Genomic DNA, 18,035 nt, shown 5'->3' with positions numbered 1-18,035 from the left:
ATTTTTCCTCATTTTGGCAGCTGTGTCATATGAAAATATGTGTTAAATCTCAATGAATCTTCCATAGGCAACATGCTGGGCTCCTGGCACTTCAAAGGGTTTAAAAACATGGCCAGGAATCATGCGAGCGCACACGTCGTGCATGACATACTCTGTGAAGCCAGGCAAGAGGGATGCTGGGACAGCGAAATGCTGGGTCAACCCCCAGCCACAGCCTGACAGTGTGAGCTGTGGATTCCTTACCATGCAGACTTTCGAAGGAGTGAACAAAATACTTGTTCATCTTGTCAGGGGTTGAGGCTGCCCCACCCAACCGACTGGTGAGGCACAAAAAGGAGCTGCACGTGGTGGTTATGGAGGACAGAAAATTCAAAATCAACCTTCTGGGCCGAAAGCCACCATTCCCCCGTAAACTGGGATGTGCTGGCCACTGTATCTGACAAAGTCAGATGCTGAGGGAGGCAGACCTGATCCATGACTCTCTGTTTTATTCTCTGAGGTTCCTCCACATTCCAGGCAGAAGAATTTCATTTCAAAGGGAAAGACAGTAGTCAGTGCATGGCTTCCTCAGGAAAAACTAAAACCACTTCTGTGACATCAACAAACAGGTATCCTTTGTTTGTAACATATCTGCTTAGGGAGTGTTTAACTTCTAAAAGTAATTACTTAAAAATTTACTTCTCCTGTCATATTAATTAGAGGGAGCAAGGAACAGAAGAGAGGTGATCTGAACTCATGCAAGTTTTATTTGCAGTTTTGAAGATATGGTCTTACTCTGTTCTAAGCACACAGAATAATTAAAACAAGCTTAGTAAGGGGCTTCAGGCAGGAGGTGACCAACTGTGAAGAACAGGCAAGAATAATATCATGTAGGGGGCTTATCAAGTGGTCAGGTATGGTAGAAATACACAGCCCCTTTAACTTGACTTGATAAAACCACTCTTTATAGAGCAAATTCTCACCCAATTCCAATCCTCACTAATAAACTAAAATCCAAGTCACTGAAATTTTGGTGGCAGAAAACTTTAGAGTTGTACTCACGAGACCGTGGACAGCCTGCAGACTTTCTCACCTAGTGAGGTGGCTGTACAACTCAAGCCAAGGAGGGCAGGGATTTGCTGCCTCCTGAAAAAGAAACCTGAAAAAAACTGGCAATGGAACAGAAATGGAACCTTACGGTATGCAGTGCTTGGTTTTCTCTAGTCATTACCCAAGACATTGACTCGCCCTCCAAGATGATCAAAAGTACCAGAAATTATAGTTTCATGAGTAAAATTCACCTGCTCATCACTCACCACATCAGTGGCGCTGTTCGCATGGTGGACATTCTCTGTCACAGGCCTGCACTTGGCCAGAGTCCTCCCTTGAGGAGATCAGGGCCTGTGCTGAGCGTCCACACTGCTGGACATCTGCTTGCCATCTTGCCACCTGCTTGCAATTCCCTCTCCAGAGCAGAGGCTAGGATTTTGTGTCACATCTTCCATGGAGGTACTACACTTGATAAGTGGCCAGAGATCTGGTTAAACTCTCCCTTTCCTACTGTAGAGAACGATGGTTCCTCTAAAGGGTCTGCTCTGCTGCCAACTTGGTCGTTGAACATGCACAGCTCTCCTTCTGCCTCCAGCCAACCACTTAGTCATTTCAAAGAGGAATCGGAAGTCTATGAGGTGAAGGTGAGCACTGGCACAGCCAGCTGGGGTCTTCAGGCTCATTTCCTCCCTTCTTGGCATGGTGGAAGTGGTGTTCCACCAAAGTGCCAACCCTCTTCCTTCTGGTGAAGGCCTGGGAGGCTGCCCGAAGTGTCATCCTTGTGAAAGACCAAAGGCAGCTACTACCCCCACTTCTCAACCATCAGACTCTGAGCTAAAGCACCACTGACAGCCCCTCCATCTAAACTTCCATCTCCCAAACCAGCAACATAATGGAGGAGCCAATTAAATGATTATTAATTCATGCTACTTTCCGTAAGCCAGAGGTTCTCATCGCCTTGTGTTCCGTAAACCAGCTTGCCACCTGCCCCAGAAATTTACAGCAATCTTTTCTATCTATCTCCATTGACTAAGGAGAAAAAAACACATTCGTACAACTCCAGACTTGAAGCTTGAGTTTGAGATAATGACCCCAGCATGCTAGTCACAGAAGCTTCACTAGACCTGAAAATGGTCATTCAGCTCATAACAAAAATGCAATGCAAGGGGCAGTGAGCTCTCTCCACAGCCAACCCCCCACCCCCACCCAGCTTTTCAGAGGCCCCACACTCCCCTCTAGAAAGCAGAAATGCATGGTTTCCAGAGGACGCTCTGTGCTCTATGGTCCTCACTGTCGTTGGCTGTGGGGCTGCTCTTGCCATCTGCTTGCAATTCCCTCCCAAGAGCAGAGGCTAGGGTTTTGTGCTGGATCTCCTGCGGAGCTACTACGCTTGATAAGTGGCCAGAGATCTGGCTAAACTCTCTCGCTTCACTACGATAGCGAACGACGGTTCCTCTAAAGGGTCTGCTCTGCTGCCAACATGGTGGTTGAACATTCATGGTTCTCATTCTGCCTCCAGCCAAGCACTTAAAGTCATTGCAGAGGAATCAGGAGACTGTGTGAGGCGAAGGTGAGCACTGGCACAGCCAGGGGGGTCTCCGTGCCCTGGCCAGTGCCCTTCCCCAAGAACTCTGTCCTAGAGTCCAGCCTGGTGAGGTGAGAAGCCTTCCATTCAGAACAGTCCCAGTCTGCGTAACTGCAGGCTACACTGCTTCTGCACATCTCTAGATAGAGAAGTTCAGACACCCGCTCAAAAAGGGAGCCGAGCACCCCTAGGTAGGTGGAGTAAGACACAGGCCTCATGGACTCATCACGTACAGCTTCCCGTTTCCATGGAGCATTTCAAAGAAAACTTGAGCTCTACTACAGATGGGTGTGACTGCTGCTGGGGAATGGCTCATTAGTTTTCTCCACCAACTCGAAGGTGAACCAGATAGCTCGGCACTTTGAAAACCCAGAAACTCTTTGCTGTTGTTATCTTGATTTTTATTTGGAAATACAGATTCATAGTTAATTTCAAGAATAGTACAGGGAGGTCTGTTTCCCCTTCACCAAGTGTTACTTTTTAACCAACCAGGGTTGAGATAAAGAGTGCTAGGTCTCTGATCACTCCTCAACATGACCACGTCTCCCCGCTCCCATTACTACGATCTAGATTCCCTTGGCCAGACCAGGACTCGTGTCTCCTCTGCACACTTCTGTCTTATAGGAAAGCTTAGTCCCTCCCTCATATGCCAGGGACTCAGAAGTCTGCCATCCAGCTAAAGGAGAAATAGGTCTCAAACTTCATACCTGTCACAGAGACCAGAGCCCCAACATTCTCAACTTCAAATGAGTCCCAGAAATCCCCCAGAAAACTTGCTAAAAGGCAGCCCCCACCCCCTGGAACAGGTCTGATTCAGAGAACCTGCATTTCCAGTGGGTTCCCAGGTGATGCCGATGGTCCCCCCACATTCTTGAGAACCACCATCAGAGCTGAAGCTCTCTGTAATCGGCAGGGACCATACCACTTCTCGACTGGACTAGAATGAAATACGGGGGCCTGGCAGGTGCGGGCGATCAGGGAGTCCACTTTCAAATAATTCTTGCTGCAAATAATACTCTCATCATCCACATGTGGGGATGAGAGCCAGGCCTGTCTCAAAGCTCGATGTTTTCCCCCTCAGGCCAAAGGTGAAAGATTAAATATGGCTGTCCCTCAGGGAATGTGCCTGCTCTAAGCCAACACAAATACACTTTCAAAGCCAGAAAATCAGAAGGAGTAACCTCCACGTGTTCTGTCAGCTGTGTAACCCAGAAGGACGACAGGCTGCCTTGCTATCAAAGACTCGGTCTTTCCACGTGTCCTGGAGAACCTCTGTGAACAGGACAGACACCTCTAGGATCTCTCCACTCTGCAGAAGGAGGCAGCATCTTTTTGGTCTTGGCACGTGCAGGCCACACCAGCCAACACTCCCTTGGCTTGGACCCTGGGAAGGGTACAGAGGCCCACCCTGGCCCCTGTGTCCTCAAGTCAGCACTCTGGGAACGGGTGTCATGCCACGCTTTCCCAGCAAGCAGCCAGGGTACAATGGCGAGTCCGTGCTGAGTGCCGGCTGCTGTGGCTTGTCTCCATCTTTGGGGAAAAAACTGTGCTAAGTCCCACATCAGAGGCATCAATCTGTTGTACTAATTCCATGTTGAAATATGCTTAAGGCTGCTTAACTACACTGATTTGCGCTCCCAAAAGGCCATCCCACAATTCGGTTTCAAGATACCTTGTACCCTCTGTGTCAAGTTTCTGAATGAACCACCAGTCAAAACAGAGCCACCAGCCACCACTTCATTTAGACCAACAGCAGCTGTCGGGGTACTTAATAATAACTTCTGAGCCTGGGGCTGCCACCTGGAGCCTGGCTTGGGCCAGCAGGCAGGGACGAAAGAGGCCAAGACCCAATTCCTCACTTAGAGGTATCAAATCCGTCTGCCTGCCTCTGGGCTCTGGTCAGCTCTGCCTGTCTTCTCCCAGCAGAGCCCGCTGGGCTGTGCACAGATGCCCCCTGCAGCTGTGGTCACAGTGCCCAGTTGGGGGTACCCTGGGCTCTGCATCATCACTCTGCCCTCTGGCTTCATTGCAGATTGTGACAACCACGGACTTGGAAAAAAACTAGAACAGGAAGAACCTTAGAGACACTTGAATTGACAGCAAAAAGTCCAGAGGTGTGAGATGTAGGTCAAAACAGGAGGCGATGTGGGTCATGCTGGGACCAGACCACAGTTAATTAACAGAAGTTCATCCCACCCGTATCAGATCCAACCTTAATGAGGTTAGTTAGGGCCTCTGAGCCCCAACGCAGCCCAGGCTCCCAGAGACCAGGCTAGAAGGATACTCTTCCAGGCTCTTTCTCCATTTCAAACCTATCTATATCTTCATAAGATACTTCACTAAATTTTAAGAGATGGCACTCATGCAACACACACCATCTGCGTCCAGCATAGTGACAGACACCAAGAGTCCCGCACTTCAGTTCTCTGCCACCCCCTCGACAAATCAACCTGCTTGGGACCCACCAGGGATTGCTCTTGGTTCATCCAGGTTTGGCAGGAGTTTGACAGTCTGCACTGGAGGAGAAAGACATTGACTCAGATCCCTGGAAGGCCTGAAAAATGGGAATAGCAGTCCACTTTCCCCTGTGGGTTTCAAATACTGAGCAGACTGGAGATGTCACCCCCCCCTGGAGTTTGTACAGCAAGGGCGGGGGAGCCCATACCGAACAGTTTCTCACTCTCCACGTGGCCCCCAGCTCAGTTTGCGCACAGCCTCCAAGGGCCCAGAAGGGACAGGGTGTGTGAAGGGGTGGGCAGACGGCTCGAGAGCACCTCAGGGGACTCCTTGAGAACTCTTGTCTTCCCTGGCCAAGTTTTCTTGACACAAAGGCACCAGCCCGCTTGCTAAGGAACAGAGCTCACGGTCTGCAGGGCTGCTACGACCTGGCTGGAGTCCTGCTGTGTGAACTTGGGCATTTCAACTGACTACAGTGGACTTCCAGCTTCACGTCTGATGGTGGGAGGACAGTGTCCACTCACAGGGCTTCTGGGAGGCCAGGAGGAGAGAGGAGGCGCATGAAGCCCACCAGAGCCAAGCACATGGTGAGAGTACAAACATTTGTCACTATGGGTTTCATCTTTAGAAGCATCTCTCGGAAATAATACAGGTGCACGTGCAGCCATGGAACCACAGGGTGAGGAGAGAGGCCTGGCTTTAAGGACAAGCACAGGCATCCTACATCCATCTTTTCTGTAAATCAACACAGGAGAATCCTACTCACCCTGTGGGCTTAATATCTAAAAGGCATAAAACCGAATAACTTGCACTTGAAAATGTTTATGGTTATGCTATTTCACCAGCTGATTGTTAATGAAATATTCAGACAGTATTAAGCGCTTGCTAGGAGATTACAAAAATGCATATGTGGGGTTGGGGACAAGTGAACAGGTAGAGCACAGAAGATTTTTAGGGCAATAAAAACACCCTGTATGATATTATAGTGATAGCCATATGTCCAAACCCACAGAATGTATGTCAAGAGTAAATCATAAGGGAAACTGTGAATTTTGGATTATTAGGATAGATCAGTGTAGGTTCTTCATTGGTTAAAAAAAAGTGCCATCCTGGTGAGTGGTGTTGATAATGGGGGAAGCTATGACTGGGGATGGGGCAGAGGGCATATCAGAAATCTCTGTCCCTCTCAATTTTGCTGTAAACCTAAAGCAGCACTAAGAAATGTCTTTAAAAAACAAAACACAAAAATATGAATGAATGCCATGTGCCCCTAACCATAAAGAGCTGACAATTCTGCTTGACAACTAGAGAACCAGGACCTTCAAGTCTCCTCCAATCTTCATACAGTTAAGAGAATGCTCCTATGTCATGTGGGTCTTCAGCTTTATACTCCAGGGAATGTACCCCGACCCAGAAGGCAAATCACCGTTTGATCACAAATCTGACAGCCAGGACTTCCCCACTGATGAGTTTTGGTTCTCTAGCCTGACAGGTAAGATCCTGTTGCACCCGGGGAAGAATGTGAGAACCTAACGGAAGTGCTCTGACATCCCCTGAGAAAGGCACTACAGTGTGCTTTGTTTTTTGTTTTTTTTTTTAGATCTTGGTCATGATTCTAATAACTGAGGACAAAACCTAACACTGAAACAACAGGAAGATTAACATGGCCAAGTTCCAGAAATAATAGGCAAACCTATAAGTTATTTTCTACAGCCATGGAAACAATCTACTCCTTCATGTCCAGGTTCACTGCCTTCTAACTACACCTTGATAATTCTCATCACACCATTAGCATAGTTATATGCTTGCATATGATGTCCTTTCTAGAAAGTGAGTTCCAACTACTTTTTTTTTTTTGCATATCCCACATCTGCACAAAGAGTACTTGCTCAATCAATGTGGTATCTATCTCTCTTAAGACTTTATATAAATTCTCAAAGCTGAGACCTTTGAATTACTGGAATTCAGGCAAGTCCAGATATATGCCATACCCTGTATCTATTTTTGCTTCTCAACATAAAAATAGTTCAAATGGTTTGTTTTCAACTGTGAGACAGAAATCTGCCTGCAGTGACTTAAGCCTTCAAGTTATACTGAATGTGGCCAGGAAAAAAAAAAAAAAGAGGGTGGAGGAAGGGAAAAGCTGACTTAGTCACACAATTCCCATCTGCGTGTGGAAATGTAAAACCAAAAACGGATACCATCAGCAAGGATGGGAACCACAACGGGGCCATGCAAGCCAGGCTCCCAGCATTCCCTTTCACATACCCTACTGCAAAGACAAATTTATTTTAGGGTCAGGTGGAAAGATGGAACAAGATTCCGAAAGGACACAGAATTAGACCAAAATGATTTTCGTAGAGGCAGTGAAGGGCCTGGTTTCCAGCCCGCAACAGGTCTGGGACACGGGATCCACTCAGAGGTAACTCGAGAGTCGCCGAAGATTCCCCCAGGGATATCGTCATCACCGGCTCTGACAGTTTGTGTGATATGCCCAGTAACAGGGGCCAGGTGAGAGCGACAGTGTTCTGTTTTTGTCATTCAGTCACAGAGTCTTGTCCAAGTCTTTGCGACCCCAAGAAAGGCCTACCACAGAAAAAGACTAAGAGGCTGTGTGAACTCTCAATCCACCCCTGATCCATGCTTTCTCCACTAGCTGGAAACCAGAAACATCCTCGCAAGTTACGAGCATTCTGACCTTAGAAGTGAAGATTCTCCAAGATTCTACACCACTGTACAGCTGTCCCTCCTCCACTCACAGTTTTAAGAAGTCCCAGAAACGCAAGAACCCACTGAGTCCAAACCGGCTGCTCTACAGACTGTGGAACGGAGGTCCAGAGATGAGAGGCCACACAACTGAACACTGGCAGGACCAGGCAGTGAGCCCAGGCTTCTGCCTCCTTGTAGCACGGAGCCATTCCTCTCAGCACATACCTCCTTTTGTCTTTATGAACTCAGTTTTTTTTTTAAGTATTGTTTCAGCCTCTTTCCTTTCTCTGCCACAGATTACATTTCAAGCACTCAGTTCCCCATACAATGGCATTCCTATTTATACAAAGCTGTAAACAACAGCGAGAAGAGGGGGAGGGCTGGTAATAGATTTCCACCAGGATGTGCCTGACCTGCTTTTTTTCAACTTCAATAATTAGAAAGGCAGTGGGTCTGCAGGAATTATTCATACGCAGCAAGAGCCGTACACTATACATTTATGTTAAACATGTCAAATCCGATTGAAATCATGCCTGCCAGCACCGTATTCCATAAACACACTTTTCCCCAACAGTCGTCCAGACCTTGCCAGCCCATTAATACCCCCCTTTAATAGCAATCTTCCATAGATTCAAATCAGGGATGCTCCACTGCACTAATTGCTGTGTGTTAGGTGAGCATCATGGATTGAAAAAAATTAATAAAATAAAATCCCTTCAGGCCATTCCCCTTGAAGAGCAAAGCTCTAACTACAATTCTAACTCCAAATGTTACAAAAATGCAAACATGAACTTCAGTAAGGGATTTCTGAAGTGTTACCATGTTGTCATTTTAAGTTGGATTGTTGCCCTATCTTTTGTTTGTTTGTTTGTTTAAAGCGCTAATACCCCAAGTCATCCTGTCTCAAATTAGCTTAACTAGACCCAGCCTAGTGCTCCAAGCCTGGAAACCATGGCGGCTACAAGGTTTAAATAACCATCCTGCCATGATTCTTTGCCAAGAGTTCAATTTTTTCTCCTAATTATTGGTGATAAAGCATCACATTAATTGTATATCACTTAATTTATAGCAATTAATGATTGATTGGATAATCACTGCATTAATTATTGTTCAGTTGCTGACACTGGGGGCTCTTCAGTCTACAGCACGCACTTTCAAATCCACACTGCTGAAAGAGAACAAGCGATCACTTTCACATTTTAAAAGAGAAAACCACAGAGTTGGATGGTGGAAATGGCTGTGCATTAGGCTCTGCTTCAAAGACCCTTCCTGCATGCTCCAGGGACCCAGAGGAGCGCTTCACACTTGCTTTGAGTAGATGTGACTCTCAAGTATCTACCAAGGGCTTGTCGATGTGCCACCACATCCCATCATGGAACCCAGGTTGCAGCTGGTGGGTGTCACTTGTCTGTGTTTTCAAGGGGAGGCATCCAAGCCTCCCAAAGGCCAAAGTCATTCACTAACTGGTGGGCTTCCTGACTCCAAACGTATAGAGGTCTTTCCATTTCACCAAACTGCTCTCAGACTGAGCATCACGCTGTCTTACTACAAGGCACATTCATGGTCGACAGCCCCACTCAAGCTGAACGTACAGGTGGCGGTCATGTTACTATTTTCCGCTGCACCACTTTAGAAGAGTGAGTGTTACTCTCTACACTCAGAATGGGGGTGAAAACTGGATCAAATGGTTAGACTGAAAAAGCGTTCTTGGAGAGGAGTATGGCAAACTTAGCACCCTATATTAGAATATATGGAAGAGCCCGTATGCAAACCCAAACCATCTGGCAACTTGCTAGAGCTCCCTGGGACTCCACTTACTTATCTGGAAAATGGTGGAAGGGGGCACAAGGGAGTGGGTCCTTCCAGTATCCATTGTATTTCATAGAGGAGGGGGTGAGAATCAAATGAAATAATGTATAGAAGGCAGTGCTGCCTAACTCTTCCTCACAAGGCAAGAACACACAGAAAACAATGGCAAGTTAGTATCAACAGACGAAGGTGCACCTGCCTCTGGCCTGAGCACGGCCCCCTGCCTCCAGGGGCCAACCCGAGGATGGTGGAGATGGGTACCTGTGAGCCATTCACTGGCTGGGCATGACGCTGGAGACCAGTGCCTGCCTCACAGTTACAGCTTAACATAGCCTGAGGAGTAACTGGAAAGTACAGGGAGAACTGGGACACAGTCTTTCAGGGTTAGTTTTGCTCCTCCTGAGTATCTGTAGGCTGATACGCTAGCTGCTAGCCACAGGCTGTTGAAACTTAAGTTCATTGAAATGAAGTAAAATGTAAAGCTGAGCTAGCTCCTCCGTGGTACTAGCTACGTGTCAAGTACTCAACAGTCATAGGTGGCCAGTGGCTGCGGTATTGTACAGTGCAGAGCAGAGCATCTTTATCGACACAGGAAGCTCCAGGCGGCAGCACTGATCTAGAGTAACACTGTTTGATGACTGGGCATTCCTGTGGAGCGTTACGCTCCCTGAAGGCAAGGCTCATAATCTCAAGGAAACTGGGATCAGTGGGACTCTGCTCAGCACCCGGCACATGGCAGAGACCAAACCATTGACTGTAGGATTGACACTCCCGTGATTCAAGTCACTCTCCTCCTTGTCTTGCTGCCACTCAAGGTAAAAGACCTGATTCCTCAAGGAAAGAAGCTCAACAGACATCAAACAGGAAATCAGGAGTCCCATTCCAAAGTAAATAACAAATTTTAGTAAAGATTATCTGTTCCTGCGCAAACCCTTGAATTACATAATCAATAGCTGAGAAAATGCCAATTATCCAGGCCCATTTCAAATATGACTAATCTGCATCCTGAGCAGCCACTAATCTACAGGACAAATTGTGAAATCGCTACTTATTTATTTGCTGGGAGGAAGCACTCCCCATCCCATTTAATCAGAGAGGAACAGCTCAATTTAGGGAGTAAATGGAACAAACAGACATTTTTTATAAAATACTAAGGATCCCAAAGAAAGCTCAGGAGAGGCTGCTGGCACCTGTATTGATTCCAAGATCAAATTGGCCCAAAGCACCTTAATAAAGCCTGTCATTACACACGCAAACAACAGAGACAGTATTATGCTTCAGGTCAAGAGAGAATCGTTTGCAGGAGTCACAGAAGAATTTTCCCTTCTTTCTTTACTTCTGTGCAAGTGGCAACATGTGTCTCTGACTTATTCATTCTCTCTCTGTCTTAGAGATAAAGATTAATTATGGCCTGTTGCTTGAATGACTGAATGAGAAAGTAGAGTCTTATTAAAGACAGTGGCACTTTTCAGTGCTCATTTCAAGTCTTCATACAGTCTCGTGACCGCCCGGCATTGTCCACCCGTGCTGTGAAGACATATTCCTACTGAATTACAAACACTTTGTTGTTTGTTGCTGTTCAGTTGCTAGGTCGTGTCCGATTCTTTGCAACCCCACGAACTGTAGCATGCCAGGCTTCCCCGTCCTTCACCATCTCCTGGAGTTTGTGCAAACGCAGGTCCATTGAGTCGCTGATGCCATTCAACCTTCTCATCCTCTGTCTCCTCCTGCCACCAATCACTCTGAATGAGATTTAATGGAACTACCCTCAACAAAGGTTACCCTAACCTGGTCTAAGGATCAGAGAAGCACATACCAAGTGCCTGCCTGGCACACAGTAGGAGCTTTGCAAATGGTTCTGTTGTTCTCTCAGGGTCCTTTGCTCACAGAATGCAGGAAGCACGCACCACCTGCCATTTGCACAAGCCCACTGAATCCTATGTTACTTCCCCCAGCTTCCAAAACAACTGCCTGGCAACAGTTCTACATTCAAATGGGAGGATCCAAGAGAAAATGCCGCTAGGTTTCCTCATCTTATTTAACTAAACTACAAATGAAACCAAAAAAAACCCCTCCTGATACTGAGTTACTGTATGCCAGGCACTGTTCCAAGCTTCCCAGATTCAAGTAACCCTCAGAGCAATGCTATGGAAATAGGGGGTTTTCTTAATGCCCATCTCACAGGAGAAAACTGAAGCACAGAACGGTGCCTGGAGCAAGGTCACTAAGCCAGAACACCCCGGGGGCGGGATTAGAAACCAGGCACCCAAATCCTGAAAACAAAGGACGGACCGGCCTGGACGGCAACTTAGACTTCAGACTGTGTCGGCAAAATCCCCCTAACCCAGCTCACTTCCTCCGGGCAGATGTGTGTCGGCCAAGTTTGTGTAGACCTCATCTGAACATTACAGCAGAGTCTGCGATCCTGATCCCTGGGAGGCACACAGGACAACCCTCCCCACATGCTCAGGGCCTCCGAGTGTGGATGCCCATGCCCTAGTCCCTGGTCCTACCTTCCAGACCATCCTAGGGGGCTCGCCCCGGCCCTCGGCTTTAGCTTGAGCACAGGCCTCTGGACACCACAGAGCCCAGTGCAAAGGGGGATGGTGTGCAGCATGGAAGGGAAAACCATGCAAACAGGAAACAGGACAGTGACACATCCCTCTCGATACCTAGACGCTGTCACACTCAAATTTCTCTTTTCTAGGCTGAACAGCCCCAATTCCTTCAGCCTCTTCTCAGGCAGTATTGCTCAGCTTTCAGTCATTTTCATTGCTCTCCCCTGGCCTCCCTCCAAGATTCTGTATCTTGTTTAAATAGTAAAGGCCAACACTGAACGTGATTTAAGAACAGTCATGCCTGGAAAAGTAACAAAGGCCCGACCAATACGGACTCCAGAAGGCAAATATTTTCACAAAAGAAAAAAAATCGAAGTATTACAATATTAATAATGGAAGGCAATAAGAACCAGGTTGACCAAATACAATGATTTCTGTGGCTTGTCACATCACATCCTCTAATTACGGTGGTGTTTCTGGGAGACGTCTCTGGCCTGATAAGTCTTCTCAGAAACCATCTGCTCCTCCTCAAAAAAGAACCAAGATTTTCCTCTAAGTCTCATCAAGTCTCTCCCTCGATACAGACACCCTATCATCCTGAGAAGGCCCCTCCCCACTTCTCTCAACACCACCTTTTCCAGAAACAGCACTTCCTTTCCTAACTTCTTCCATTTCCTCTGCTTTTGCGTAGACGTCCCCCTGCCTCGCTGCTCCATCTGCCTCCCCTTTGGCCAAGGCAGGACACCAGGGATACAAAGAGGCTGCCTGGGACCCCAAATGCAGGATGAAGCCCACCCTCCACACTGCTGACTCCTTAGAGACTTGGGGGTGACCCTGATCAAGTTCCATGTGGCAAGTCCCTCCACTGGGTTCATGAGCAGTGGGACAGGGCCCCGGACCTCCCATGGAGGAAGAATCACACCAAGGGCAAAAACAATAGGGAGGAGGCGCGAAGGAAACATGACCCCAAAACACAGCAGCCCCCAGGACAGCACCAGCCACCTGGATGCCTGCTCGATCAATAAGCTGGCTCTGTGGCCATTTCAAGCAACTTTTAAAATTCTTAATATAAAGTAATAGGAGAAGGAAGGTGACCACTGCAACAGAGCAAGAATACAATCCTTCTCCCACCCGCAGAGAACCAGCCGAGCCGTTCCGAGCTGACCAAGCCTGCGCCTGCTCCCTGGCCTGTTTGCCGCCCTCCTCCAGGAGAGGAACATGGGGGCTGGAGGGCAGCCACACACGCTACCTGTCCACTTGCTCTGGTCCTTCTCGCCTCCACTCTCCTGGTCTTTAGCGAGCTCCTCGGGATCAGCAGCCGCTTCACTGGGCCCTTCAACATCTTCAATGGCTTCTTCTGCAAGAGAAGAAAACGAAAATGTCAAGGATTAAAAGTAGACAGAAGATGGAGGACTCTTGGCTGCTACTCCAAAGAAGTACCCGCCACAAAATGCAGGCAGCCAACGACTGTCCCCCAGCTACACGGTGAGCCCCGAGAGGCCAGCCGCACTAGGGATGCACGGTCTGGGGTGGTGGTGGGAACTTTCCTTCCTGCCCACTGGCAGGAGACTGCAGCTTGGTCTAGACGTGCAGACACTCAGTATTCTGAGATGGATTCCAAATACCTCGTTTGAGCTTTTCTTATTGAAAAGCCAATCCTGTTGAGGAAATAACTCCAACTGAGTTCTGAAATCACATGCAAGTCTTTAACACTTGCAGATGCAAGAAGTGCCACAGGCTTGCTTCTTGCCTAGCTCTGACCACACTGAGAGCTGGCATTGAACTAGACCTCGCATAAGGCTTCACGGTGCCTGAGCACCTGCCAGATCGTGTTTTTTTTTTTTTTTTTTTTTTTAACAGTCATTCATATTCTGAAGAGTCACAGAATATCAGTGATATGATTTCATCAGTGTGAAGAGGTCCAGGAAACAAACATCTATGGGTTCGCCAGGCATCAGTGGTGAGAAGCTAGATCTGTAGAGAAAGGGAAACAATTCCTTATCCAAATCATACACTCCCCGTTTGAAGTCATTCCATTCTCTACCCACCACTGGCTTAAAACAAACCAAGGAAAGTCTCTCCAGCTCAACACACACTAGTGAAGGAAAAAGAATGGTCGTTTCCAACATGAGGTTAATCACAAAGTAAGATGCCACTCGCTTGCCGCAGTGGGACGAAGAGGGTAAGACACCCTGGATGCTGAGGGAAAGGAAGTGGGACATCGCTCACTTGTTCTCCTGGACCTATGGACCGTTATTTAAAACATTCAATAAGAACAGGCTAAACGAATGAATAAGGCGAGCAAACCAAAGTAGGTTGATGATGAAATCGTTAGACTTTGAAGAGCACAGCTTCCTGGGTGTGGAGACACTGAAGCCCACGTCTGTCACCCAAGGCCATTGCCAGACGAGATCCATGGGACTAAGGCTGTTGGCCCATGGACCTGGGGTTATTCTGACATCACGCTGGGTCTCTCTAGCCCCAACTCCACTTTTCAACATTTCAAGGAGTGACACTAACGACCCTCCAGAAAATAGTGTCTGAATTTCATCTCATAAAAGGGAGTAAAAAGAGTTCAAAGTAAACTGACCTCAGAGGATTTATGAAACACTTGAGGAAGAAAGTATCTGTTTAGAGCCAGATTTTCCTAACTCTTCCCAAAAAGACAATGAAAGACCAAGAGCTGGAAGATGGAACTAGAGGTCGGGGAACATTTCTTCATTACCGCCAAGAGGGCATGTAAGAGTCAGTCACGGGGAACACGCATGAGAGGAGATACTGCTTGTTTTCCTCTTCAACTAAGAGGCTTCCGCAAATAATTTCTATGTCGCCTTTCTGTCTCACTGCACAGTCAAGTTAATATCAAGTCTTCCCACGCCCACCCCTAGTTCAAACAAAGAAAAAGCATGCAACCATGGTTTGAAGTCAGTCAGACATACAGCACCATATTAACACGCTACAGCCTTTAGTGGAGGAAAAAAACACAAAGTGTTAGCTGAGCAATAATAAACAAGGTACACAGCATGCTATAGGTGCCATCTTAATTCAGGCCAAATAGTCAATGCATACTTTTGGCTTTTGATTAAACTGTTTAGCACTATAATTATAAAATCCATCTCTGAAAGGTGATACCAGCATTCAGTGGATCAGAATTAAGTTGGGTCTACCCAAAGTAGCTAGGTCTCTTAAAATATACTCATTTGCCCAAATATATCCTGCGATACAAAATCCCTGCAAGTGCCCATACGTTCATCAAATGCGATTATGCAGAGATGGCCCCTCCTCTCTGGGGCACACACACCACCCCAGGTGGAGCAAGTCTGACACCTACACACGGGGGACACCCCGATGTGATGAGCAGTGTCGGGAGGTGCTGCTCTGCAGAGGTGGGAAGGAATTTAGCCACTGAGAGGCCGGCTCCAAGGCCAGCGCCTCTCTCGGTGTACTATGTGGGCTGAGCCATCCAAGCAGAGAGTTAAGAACTCACGGTCACTCTGGCACTGACCCCAGCTCTTTGAACCTTTTCAGAAAAATCCATTCAGAGACAGACTGAAGAATGAGCACGTCATTCGCTCAACAAGCAAGGAACCCACATGGCGCTTTGTGGCTGTCCCAGGCCCTCGGTCTACGAGCCCGCTTGGTCCTCTGCTTTCTTCCCTCCCTGCCCTGCCAAGGATGGGAAAGTGACGGTGACCAAGCTCCAGTGAGAAGGTGAATGATCAAGGTTGGCTCAGGAATTTCTTTTGCATCTCTTTTTCTTCTTAAAGATTTAAAAATCAAGTCCTCTTCTCTTGAAAGGGATTCCCTAGTGGCTCAGACGGTAAAGAGCCTGCCTGCAATGCAGGAGACTCGGGTTCAATCCCTGGGTTGGGAAGATCCCCTGGAGAAGGAAATGGCAACCCACTCCAGTATTCGTGCCTGGAAAATCCCACAGACAGAGGAGCCTGGCAGTCTATGGGGTCGCAAAGAGTCAGACACGACTGAGTGACTTCACTTTCACTTTCCTCTTCTGAGTTTTTAGATTTAATATTATAATTTCTGATATATTAAACACCCCAAATCTGTTGTATACTTTGTGGAATAAGAAATGATTAAGAAACTCTGGGACAAGCCAGCTTCCTTTATGGGCAGATCAGTGTCCTCACCCCCAGCTAGAAAACCAGGTCCCATTCAGCCTGGTAGGCGCTTCCCTGTAGTTCCGCATGTGACCTACAGGTGTCGCCCTCTGCAAGGCGAGCCCTGGAAGGGCAGCTAGCTGCAGGAGGCAGACACTGTCTGGGCCGCCTAACCTGAGCATGTGGAAATAATATATGTCTTCAAGTGAACTGTCTGGTCCTGGGGAAATAAAATAGGACATTCATAAGCAGTTACACCATCTGTCTTTATACCATCATCATCAACAGCAAGAGGAAAAATAGCTCTTTAAAATGGATGAAAGCCCAGGCTGACAGTAACCAGAAAACTGTGAGCTCTGAATACCAATAAAGGTAGAGATATGATTAAAAAACAGAGATGTAAACTATGAATTCGTCTGGATAGCTCGGCCCCACAGTGCTGTGCAGACAGGGTCTGTTTTGTTGGTCCCAAAAGTCCCCAGCATTGTCACTAAGACCGGGCCTTGGGCACCCACGGGCAGGGCCTGGGGCTCTGTGCACTGGGAGCGCGTGGGGCCAGGGGCAGGATGGCGTCCAGCTCTGAGTCCCTGGGGCTGGCCGGGTAGCCCACGCTCCCTTCAGGAATGTGTATTTGATACCCACATGCTCACAGAGCACAGAGCAGAGGGGACGTGTTCAGGGAACGCATTTCTCCCCCACAGTTAAGTCAGTGGCAACTGGCCGGGGTCATTACAGAAGTTGTTTTTTCCCCCCTATAATGTCAGCTACTGACAGATGGCGGGAAGTGAAGACCTGATGGACGACGATCCGGTTTTATCTGGGAAATCCTGTCTTTCTCTCAGAAGACAAAGTTACTTTTCTTCCCCAAGAAACACAACAGCCACTGTGCCATTTTTAAGGCCAAAAAAAAAAAAGACAAATCAAAACCATCTTCTCCCCAAAGAGTTGAACGCTATTTCAGAATCTAACCAGAACACACCAGGAATGCTTTCTCAGGGGCACAGCCAGCGCCTGGGTGAGGAGGTCATCTCTGCACCCCATGCCTGGCCTGTTCCAGCCAGAGCAGCAGGCCCTGCACGTCTCAGACAGATGAGATGGTCTATTGCTCACAAGACTCCAGAGGTCGTGCCTCCAAACCCCTTGCGGACGCCCACCCTCATGGATACAGTCCACAGCAGCCCTCAAACCAGAGCACCCCTCCTGTTTGGGTGTATTTTCATGTTAAAGGGTTCAGGGAAACAGAAGCAAATCTCCAATAATGGCGAGGTACTCTGGTGTCCCTTCCATCTTCAGTTTCCACATAAAACACTGGCTGAAGGCCTTTCAAAAACCTATTTCCATCACTACCTCTTTGTACAACTGCTTCTCCCAGACAGCACTCACTCATGTCTGCTGGTTAAGGGCTGAGCCCTCAGGTATGAGGGTTTCAGCAAATGTTGTTGTTTGCTCACTCAGTCGTGTCCGACTCTTTGCAACCCCATGGACTGCAGCCTGCCAGGCTCCTCTGTCCATGGGATTTTTCAGGCAAGAACACTGAAGTGAGTTGCCATTTCCTTCTCCAAGGGATCTTTCCAACACAGGGATTGAACCCTGGTCACCTGCATTACAGGTAGATTCTTTACCACTGAGCCACCAGGGAAGCCCCATTTCAGCAGATAATACATTCTAAAAGGGAAGGGTTCCCAGGGCAGCATAGATTTGGGAGGTGGGGGGAGGTGATGATACCACAGCCCCAGAAAATGTCCCTTCAATTAAGGTGGCTTTCTTGCCACA

The 18,035-nt window shown here is 47.7% G+C and overlaps 1 protein-coding gene across 5 annotated transcripts in view; it reads right to left on the bottom strand.

Moving 5' to 3' along the window:
- The window catches only part of ZFHX3 (zinc finger homeobox 3), a 251,101-nt gene that overhangs the window by 27,131 nt on the left and 205,935 nt on the right, over nucleotides 1–18,035 (bottom strand). For all 5 annotated transcript variants that reach the window (XM_061387768.1, XM_061387770.1, XM_061387771.1 and 2 more), the window contains one exon: nucleotides 13,397–13,504. In XM_061387768.1, coding sequence (XP_061243752.1) covers nucleotides 13,397–13,504 — 108 coding nt within the window. The remainder of the gene's footprint in view (nucleotides 1–13,396; nucleotides 13,505–18,035) is intronic.

This window comes from Bos javanicus, chromosome 18, assembly GCF_032452875.1.
Source record: "Bos javanicus breed banteng chromosome 18, ARS-OSU_banteng_1.0, whole genome shotgun sequence".
Lineage (NCBI taxonomy): Eukaryota > Metazoa > Chordata > Mammalia > Artiodactyla > Bovidae > Bos > Bos javanicus.
This window is presented reverse-complemented; position numbering and strand designations above follow the sequence as displayed.